General features: G+C 38.2%; 2 protein-coding genes across 2 annotated transcripts in view; one reads left to right on the forward strand and one right to left on the reverse strand.

Moving 5' to 3' along the window:
* Positions 1-6: 6 nt before the first annotated feature.
* Positions 7-3,261, forward strand: DNAJC19 (DnaJ (Hsp40) homolog, subfamily C, member 19). Its single transcript, XM_010290903.1, has 5 exons — positions 7-34; positions 319-392; positions 747-823; positions 1,788-1,858; positions 3,191-3,261. The coding sequence occupies exons 2-5, from the start codon at positions 339-341 to the stop codon at positions 3,259-3,261; spliced, it is 273 nt and encodes a 90-aa protein (XP_010289205.1). The 5' UTR covers positions 7-34; positions 319-338.
* Positions 3,262-5,221: 1,960 nt separating this feature from the next.
* FXR1 (fragile X mental retardation, autosomal homolog 1) overlaps positions 5,222-10,257 on the reverse strand; it is a gene marked incomplete at its 5' end in the record, with an annotated part of 6,522 nt that continues 1,486 nt past the window's right edge. The window contains 3 exons of the mRNA XM_010290904.1: positions 5,222-6,240; positions 7,144-7,235; positions 9,748-9,828. Coding sequence (XP_010289206.1) covers positions 6,070-6,240; positions 7,144-7,235; positions 9,748-9,828 — 344 coding nt within the window. The remainder of the gene's footprint in view (positions 6,241-7,143; positions 7,236-9,747; positions 9,829-10,257) is intronic.

A 10,257-nucleotide genomic window follows, 5' to 3' on the forward strand; every position in this document is an offset into this window, starting at 1 on the left:
GTTGGCTTGACCATAGCAGCAGCTGGATTTGCAGGTTTGTAGATGATGGGATGACACTGAATGCTCAGTGGTACTTCTCGTTGCCTGCTTCAGTACTGATGAATTTTAAGGTAGTTTAATAGCAGGTACAGGCAAGTCTTTTAGGAGAGCCTGTATTGAGAAACATGGCTGTAATTAAAGAAAATATCAGAGTTACTACGTTTTTATGTTCCCCAAAAGTTTGTTCGGTGTTCTAATCCACAAGTTACCAGTTGCACTGAATGGCTAAATCTTTATGAAACTTTATACTTAGCCTTGTTCGACACAAATTTCTTTAAGGTCGCTATGCACTAAAAGCTATGAAGCAAATGGAGCCACAAGTAAAACAAGCACTTCAGAATCTACCAAAACCTGTAAGTTTTTATTTTATCAGTAGCATCTTTTAATTTAAAAGTTTATGTGGTGAAATAACTACAGACTATTGCCTCTGTATAGCATTGCTGCATTTTCTTATAATACTAAACAGTTTTTTCAGTAATAACAAGTAATCTCAGCAATTCTGGTGGTGGCTGACTAACAGAGAGCTTGTTTTGGCAAGTTGAAGTACTCAATGATACTTCGACAGAATTTCTTATTACAAGTGCAAAAGAAGCTTTGCAGTATTCATACAGACTAAAAGCTCAGCAGCTACTAAAGCAATGATGAGGTGCTTTAACTGATAAATGTAAAAATCAGTGTTTTTTAAACTAACCTGTTCTCTCTTTCAGGCCTTCAGTGGTTATTACAGAGGTGGATTTGAACCCAAAATGACTAAACGAGAAGCAGCTTTAATACTAGGCGTGAGGTAAAAGGAAATTTATTAGAAACGAGAGGTGTAAAGGAGGCTACAGTGTTACCTAGTTGCTGGCCTGGTTTGAGAAGGATGTAATTCTCACTGTTTAAGGCTGTCCTGTGCCCAGCTTCCTCTGGGAATGTCGCTGCCAAGTCGGGAAATATGTGCAGCGGCCTTTCAGGATTTTCCGTACTTATTTGGGATTCTTTGCTGCATGTTAGCTTGCTTAAAGCTAGCTCTATCTGGACTTCCATACATCTGCAAATCCCTAGCACATTCAAAAGCCGGGTCCAGGTACATATGCCATTTCCAAGAAGAGTTGGGGTTTACTAGGTGTGGGGAGCAGGGCAGTGCTGTTTGCTTGTGGTTCCCATCACTGTGGGTGAATGTCAGACAGCTGCAGTGTAAAGGTGCTGCAAACCCACTTTCTGCATGTGGAGTAAATTCAGCACTTCTAGAGTATCTTGGATATGAGTATGGTAGCTATCCCTGCCAAAACTTAGAGACTTAAGACCAAAACCACAAACTTATCTAATAAGATACAGAATAATTTCTATTTGAAGACAACTTCTGACTGTGAAGTTTGTATACAAACAGTTTGTTGTTTGGTGGATTTTTGGTTTCTTTTAAATAAATCAAGAGCAAATTTTATTTTATTTTTTTCCTCCAGCCTTTAGGAAGTTGTCCCAATAAAAATGTTACAACATAGTTCTGTTTGTTTTCAACTGTGTGAATGTCCTGCGGCATATGAGACTGCTGTAGCATGTCATCTTCTGCATACAGTGTTTTGGAAGAACCTTAGAAACCCTCGCTAGGGCTTAACATGTTACACGTTAATAACAGGAAAAGAAAAACATACCTGTAAGCCAAAGAGTATATGGATAAGACAGAGTGCTTGCTTATTCTGAGACACCTTTTAAAGATCTGGGGAACTTTATGAGGTTCCCTTGAGTCAGTTTTTCTCTCTCTTTTAAAGCCCTACAGCCAACAGAAGTAAAATTAGAGAAGCTCATAGACGGATCATGCTTCTGAATCATCCAGATAAAGGTACGTAAATTAAGTCACATCAATTAATTAATACATGTTTTTAACACAGATTAGTAGAACTGTGTAGCGAAGAAGTGACTGACATATGACTACCCCAGCTACTAAAAAAAAACCAACCAGAAAAGTCTGAGTGAAACAAATTTTAGCATGCCTTAATCCTTGTGGTTTTGGAGCATATTTTTGTGTTTGCTCCAAAGCAAGCAGATTCAGCAGATCAGCTTGTTACTTGCTCTGTCTTCTGTGCCTATCAGATTAAAATATGGTTTGTTAAAATGACTTAAAATTGCCTTAGTTCTACATGAAAGTGTATTTATGCACTTTATGTACCGTGTGAGTTTGATTTCATTTGAATGCACTGGGAATTCACCATAAATGGCAGGTATTGAGCCTTCTGTGTCTGTTGAAGACACTAGACTATGGAATCTCTCTGTGGTACTCTGGAGGCTCAGAATCTAGTTACACTTAAAGTTAGTAACTTGAGGCATCTATACCTGTCCTAAGTTCTGTTTACTTCATTGAGTCACAATCATGCGTTAGTCCTTGGCATTTAACTTTTTAATCCTCACTTGAAAGGTAAAATGGCTTCCTTTAAAGTGACTGTTGAACTTGCTTACTTTTATGCATCGTAATCCAAACTAATCCTTGGGATATGCCTTTCATAGACAGTATCTAGCAGAAGTTAACTTCGAAAGTAACTTTACTGAATATCTGCAGAACATAAAAGACTGGTGGGAGCATTTCGCATGTTTTACATGAGTAAAGTAAGTTAAGTTAAGCTTCAAGTAAATAGAGTAATTCTAGTACTAGTAAATGGTATACATGCTACAAATACACGCTGCAGATCTTTGCACCTCAAGGTCAGTTACAATTTCAGGGCATTTGCATTGTGGATTCTGTTTCAGTACCTTCACAAGTCATTTGCGTGTCATGTTTAAAAACTGAACTAGTCCATTGGTACAGCAGCAGCTCATGTGCTGGCCTTGAATTGGGGGGAAAAGGTTTATCTGCAGATTTACTATTTTTTAACGCGTCTGTATCGCAACAAACTGCGCTAAGTCATTAGTTATCAATTCATTTATGACTGATAAAACTGGAGGGAAAAAACCCAGCTCCAACGAACTACAGTGTAGCAGCTCATTCAGCCGTCTGCACATTCAGCTACTGCCGTGACTGTCTAAACTTACATGGCGTCAGTCGTGATGTACTTTGTTCTTTAACTTGAGTAACTTTCAGACCGTACTGTCACTTTTTTTTCCTGTGTACTGTGGCACTATTAGCAACACAGAAAATATTTTTTCCATCTGATGTGACGTGAGGTTATCTTTCTTCTAGGTGGTTCTCCATATGTAGCAGCCAAAATCAATGAAGCTAAAGATTTACTGGAAGACCAAGCTAAAAAATGAATGTGAGAGAAAATCAGTGGCTTTGTCCATGCACATGATTATTTTTGATAAATGGCTTAAGAGAAGTTCTCATGTCAGTCTTTGGCTTAACATAAATGAAGCTGGAAATATGAATCCAGGGAGGTACCTCCTTCCCCACTCACGCACTTTTTGGGGAAATGTGTGAGGGAGTGAGGCTTGACTTTTTTTCATAGCTGTTCTTTATTAATAATCAGCAAAATTGCCACACAGAAGTATTTTCAGTGTACAAGAGTAGTGACGTGGTTTGGCCAATGCATGTTACCAGATGCAGGTACTTACCTGCTGTTACCTAACTCTTGTTAAACTAGTTATGTTTGAAGTCTATGCTGCTGTTCTTTCATATGCCAAAGTTAGCACGGTGAACCGGTTTGGGGAGGGGGGGGAATCAAGAGCATTTATTTGACGGGAAAAACTGGGACAGATGTGTGGTTGTCTCGGACTGAAGAAATAAAGTCTAGGAAGCAACATACTCGGTTGTCTTTGCCTTGGGAAGAACAAGGTTGGTTGAGCTTCTTATGTGTTACTGATGGGTCTGGAATGTCCCAGATTTTTTAGTAACTTTCAGTTTTTAATGGATTTTATAGCATTTAATAAATTCCAAATTTGTAATCTAAGTATTGTAGTTTTATACATTATCTTCCACTACAAAGTCAGAGTTCACATGCTAAGGTGTGCAGTAATTAGGAAACAGAAACTCCTCACATGAAGAGTCCTGAGCTGGATCTGTTGTGTGGCACGAAGCCTAACGTACCCCAGCAGCTGTCGCCTTTGCATGCATCTGAATTAGGGCCCAGGAGTTTTGTCATACCCCAAGAATCTTGCCAGTCTTTCTGCAACTAGGGTGCACACGCAAGAGTTGACACCTGCTCATCAGTGCAGCGGGTTCCAGAGCTTTCATTTCTCCAGAACTAACCAGCCTCTACCCTGGAGCACCACTGTAAGTAGCCTTACATCCTTGGCCTGAACCTCGGCTGCTACGTTGCTGCTTTTCTGTAGATGAGTTATAGGCCATCTCATATTGCCAGAACAAGAGAGGGGAAGAGCTCCATGCCTTCAGAAGAGGGGATCAAGTCAGTAACAGGAGTATGAAATACTTAGAACTTAACAGAGAGGGGGACAACTTTGCTTTACTACAGCCTTTTACTGCAACTTCTTTACTGCAGCAGTTCCAGAGTATGCGTGGTTCAAGCCATATGCAGAATTTCCCCACCAAATACTATTGATACTTTTTAAACATAGCTTTCTCTTTTTCCCTGTTTTTTTAAATTTTCTCCACTCTTGTGGATGCCTTATCAGTTGAGATGCTTGGGCACACTTCAGTTACAACAATTTGTTTGTTCTCCAGGAGGGAACACTGTTGATGAGTCTAAAAACTGTACAACACCTTAATGAAATACATGCTCAAACTTAATTGGTGCAACTCTTCTGTAGCTGTATTGAGTACAGCAGCTGGAATCGCAGGTGGTTCAGAGTACCTGTTTTTGCCCTTACTTCTGACAAAATCAGGTAAGACAATTTCTTTCTTTCAAGTCAGCACAGCTTCAGCACTACTGCTTCCGCTCTGACGTCTTACAGAATCTCCTTGCTACCCTGGTGTTTTTCCACACCGGTGTTTTCCGCTGCACTGCTCCCGCACATGTGCCTGAAAAGATGGGTTAGTATGTCACGCTTCTAACTTCCCAACCAAAACTACATCTGCATTAATTCCTATATATGTTAGTTAGGTTAGGTGATTGTCCAAAAAAAGAAGTCTGGTTTTAGACTCATAACTGACATTTTACATCATCACCTTGAAGAACAGAAGACTAGCATGTTAGGAGACTCTCTCATAAGAGTTAAAAGTTCAAGCTGCCTTGCAAGTAAGTTTCAGTTGTTAGTGTTAACAGCTTGAACACCCTGGAGTCAGTCATTTAAATTTCTGATAGAAACAGTCAACAGATGGAAGATCAAAGTTTATTTTCTTTTACTACCAGCATACAAAAAAAACATATTGCACATCAAACAACCAAAACAAAAATAAAAATACTCTACTAAGGACTAACATATGTAGTTTATACAGAATAAACTTTCTGGAAATTGATCTTTTCAGTAGTTCAGGTTATGTCTTAATGGACATGACTAATTCAGCTTAGTGTTAACTAAAGCTATGTTTGATTTTTAAATACTGTACAGTTTAATAAATAAACCAAACAAAGCCTCAATGTAGAACAGTCACTGCCAATGTCACCCAGTATCCCTGCAGATTATGAGAATTTAACAAATGTATTCCAGTGGTCTGCAGATTTTTCCTCTACATACAGCATTTAAAAAACATGTATTAAAACAGACCAGTTTCCAGACTAAACTAATGGAGAAATTACATTTCAGTGCAAAATATTTTAGACTGCATTTCTTTCTAGTATTCCTCAGGTGAAGAAGTGGTTGCATATTATTAAAAATGTAACAAAAGCAGCTAATGCTTTCATAAAGAGTATTATGTTAGGGATCCCCCTCACATCTTTGCCATATTTTGAAAACAAAATAACATTTCCTATAGCCAGCAATTTTGTTTATTTAAATGTTACATATACTATCTCAAGGCACATCTGATGATATATTTATAACACAGTAGGTGTCAAAGTATGTTTAACATATGATTTCTTCAGGATCCCTCCCCTTTCTGTATTCCAAAATGGAGGAACTGAAAGTGCGGTGTCAAGACTGGCGATCCATATTCTATCTTTGGCAAGCTTATACAAGCACTATTTTAAATGTAATGTAAAAGAACTGTAAACTAGGAACTTCAGTTTATGAAACACCATTCAGCACTGCTTCTTCCTGGTTACTTCCATCCTCTTGAACAGTAACTTTCTTTTCATCAGGACTGTGCTGTAGTTTAGAAGGTTCATCCCCAGAAGTTGTAGCAGGACCATTCACTGCCTTTTCAGAAGGGCTGTTTTCATCAATCGCATCTTTTGCCTTGCAAAAACAAAAACAGGGTAACAATGTCATAATTTAACAATGCCATAAAAAAAATACACGGAGTGTAATCTAATTCCCTCTGGCTCACACAGCAGTTTTGCAACAGGAAATACCCCTTGTCTATCTGTCTGTGCCAGTATCCCATTGTTTATCACATCCTTTTGCTTGCCTTGTCATTTATAGGCTACTCCTGCAGCAGACGCTTCAAGGAAATCATGCTAAGGTAACCCCGAGACAGCTTGCCCAGAATGTTTTAGTTCACAATTTCAGTTTGTCTGAGCCAGTGAAGAAGTTAACTGAAAAGCTGAGTTTTACACCTCTTTCAGAGTGATTTTATTCATCATATAGCAATAGAGCTTTCTTGTTTTGCTGAACTTGGACATAACGTAGCAGTAAGTTCAATGTTACTTTAGAAGTAAAGGAATTGTGCTTTGTTCATTTCTGAACACTTTTTTGATACATAAAGGCCACCCTGATCCTTTAAGAACAGATCTCAAATCTACAGTCTTTGTAATGTTAATTCTTTCTAAAATAGTTTGTACAAATCACTAAACATGCTACTTAGTATCCCCTTTTTATAGTTTTAAGGACTAGCTCTCAAGACTCATCCATGGATAATTTTCACATCTTATTACATAATGCTACAGTAGTAAGTGTAGTATTTTAAAATGTGTAAAGACTTAATTTGAGCATTACACTGCTCACAGAAGTCTGCAATGTCTACGAGTCTACAAGTTGGTGTCAGTTCTGTGTACTCTGGGCCATTTTTGCTTTTAATGATTTTCTCTTGAACTCAAATGCATTTCTAGTCAAATGAGAGTGATCTAAATGGAGCATTCCTTTACTGTTTTCCTGCAAGGGAAGAGGAAAAAAGGAAACCTACATTAAAAAAAATCTTACCGTTTCTTTCTTGGTTTTGGCTAGTGTCTCCTTTGGAGGGTTTCTCTGTCTACTTTGCGATTCAGCCCGTGATATATAATCAGCTACTGTAACTGTTCAAGGAAAAAAATTAAGAGTCATGCTCACATCAGAAGTCTAATTTAGCATTAAGCTTCCTATGTCTTTTCTGTACAAGTTATGCTCTAACTGGGAGACATCTCACAAAAGGCCTTCACACTTACAGGTATCAACTACATAGCAAGGATCAATTTGTCTCATGTTAAATACAATTTTCACTAAAATCAGTGGTAACATGACGATCTGAAGGTGTAATCTTAACGTTAAGAAAACAGTGATTTTGGTCCAATTTTACATTTTATTGGAAAATAAGGGCTTTCCGTACTGGGTTGGAAGAGATCAGATTGCAGGCTCTTTAAGCTAAAGGCTCTGTTTGTCATTGGGGTTTTACTATCTTCAGCAGTGAAGAATTTCACAGGAATAATATGAAGGGAAGTTAAAATATAAAAAGAATTGGGGGGAGGTTCAGAGCATGGTATCACTTACAATAAAGCAGGACTTAAATCTTTGTTACTTCATGAAGCAACTGGCAAGAGAACTTGCCCTCCTCCCAGTATTCAAGTGCAATCCACACCCTTAACTCTGGCGTGTGGGTGGGTGAACTGTGGTGTGTGTACAGACACTTGAAGCAGCTCTGTGTGAGCGAGCCCCTACTCAACAGCAGGACAGCCATGTCTGCACTGTAACAGCTACACTTACTGGATGATGGCCAGGGCTTCTCTGACCTCTTTTCTTCTTACCACCTCAGCACATGTTCTTGTAGCCCGCCCTCTTGTAACCACACCGATTGAGAGTCAATTCTATCTTTAGAATACATAGTACTACAAATTTAAATATACACTCATATCTTTGAGGAGCTAAAGCACATTAGAGTTGGCAAGCATTATCTATCGAACAGTACAGTCAATTATATTTAGTAAATCATGCATTCAGGTGAACTATTTTTCTGGATTTAGGAATGATTGTGCATGAAACCTAAATCAGAATAGGAAGTACATCACATGAATTTTCTGTTACAGTAATCAGACTTCTTACAACTGGGTCCTTGCACAACTGTCAAGACCAACTGAGTTTCTGAACAGGGAGAATTATTTCTTTAAAAGGAGGTTCTGCACCCAACTCCTCTAACGTAAAGATGAAGCATGTTGTATGCACACAGTGTTAAGACCCTAATTCTTAATATTCATATATGTAGTAGGAACCCAAAACATATAGTCATGTACATTAAGAGAACTAAGTGACTGAAGTACATTGTTAACATTTGGGGGCAGGGTTTGTTCTGTCTCAATTTCACTCACTATACATTTACTAAGTATTTATGAAGAGATTCAATTATTAAGAGCATATTTCACAAAGACAGTATAACTAACTACCAATGCTCTTACTGCTGTATTTAAAAATATTTATTACACGTGTATCTTGAACACACACATCAACGGGAAAGAAAAGAGAAATCTTGTTTGGGAGGTTTTGTTTTGTTCTTAGATTGTTTAGATTTAAAAGAAAAATATCACTACTTTTGTAGAGATGACTAACACCTCCTTATGTTGCCAGCTGAAATTAGTTTCTTGGAAGTTAGAGCTGAAATCAGTTTTTACTTTTTCCACCCCTTTATAAACTCATACCACCATTACAAAACTAGAACACTGAGATGTAATGGGTTACTTTGGGCTTGTTTCTTCAAGGGGGTGGCATGTTTGGGGTTTTATTCTTCCCCCAAGTTTTAGTTAGTGTAATGCAACAACTTTTTTCTTCTTAATCAAGTGTTGTATGAGCACCACAGATAAAAGACAAACAAATATGGGTGAAATTTTGAACCTGTCAATCTAGAAGACCTTCTGTTACTACCTTAGGTCATATATGCGCAAGCATTTTCTAAATAGGGCATTATATTGAAAATTAGCTAGTTCACCTTTAACATTTCAAGTGTTAGTACACACAAAAGAAATGCAACAAGCCACAACAACAAAAAATTGGAAACATGCAATTTCATTTAAATTCCTCCTCCTTCCCACCCTCAATTTGTAGATGACTCAAATATTCACAAAAGCCGAGGAGTGACAGCAGCAGTTTGATACAGGCACAGGACTGTCAGATCCCATGTGAGTTGCCTCACAGCGCTCTGCCAGGGCACCCACATCCTGCCATTCCAACTCTCGGCTTCTCAGCCCGTGCCAAAAAGGTTGTGTCACGTTCAGTGCAAGCGCACGGATGCAAGTGAGCGCAGGTCACGAACCTTCATGTCTCTCCTGATCCTGGACCACTGAAATCAACAGCGGTTTGGCTATTGACTTCAATGAGAACTGGATCAGAAGCACAACTCATATGTCCAAGCAAAAAGTTAGACATTATAAAATTAGTCTCATTAGACAGATTAAGAACTTACAAAAAAGTTCTCCTAGTAGAAGACATGTCTTTCATCTTTATCTAGTAGTCTTATTAGTTATTGAGCAACCTTTTTATATTATGCAGCTATATGTAAAACAGCAGACACAACATTCTCTCATGCTTTTGACCTGAGATTACCCACAGCTCCACTCGAATTACCTGGCTGTCTATCTTCTGCCTGACCCCTGAAGCGACGCCTGCGGCTACGATTGCGTCGCTGGGGTTTTTTGTCACTATCATCTGCAATTGCAAAGTTTACCATGAACTATTTCTGATGATAAAATAAGTAAGTTCTTCAGCAGTTTCAGCATGGGGCATTTAGAATTGCTTCTGTTAAAGAGACAGGCTAAATAAGACAGGCTGAAAGAAAAACATAATTTTATACTGAAAGCATACACAATAATGCAAAAGCTAGATTTTACTTTTTTTCCCCTCTTGGCTCATTAACACATTTAGTCATATGCTTAATGACCTCAGATTTCATTTATTAAGTAACTATGTCAAATTTTAGCCACATAACCCATGAAACAGGTGGTTTTTTTCCCTAAACATTATTAAGCAACAGATCATATTCTTGTCCCAGTGAGTATCAAGAGAATTTACTGAGGGAAAATACTTAAGCAGACACTGGGTAGAGACAAATTAAGAACTACTTAAGTAGCTTCCCTA

This window comes from Phaethon lepturus, unplaced genomic scaffold, assembly GCF_000687285.1.
Source record: "Phaethon lepturus isolate BGI_N335 unplaced genomic scaffold, ASM68728v1 scaffold20447, whole genome shotgun sequence".
Lineage (NCBI taxonomy): Eukaryota > Metazoa > Chordata > Aves > Phaethontiformes > Phaethontidae > Phaethon > Phaethon lepturus.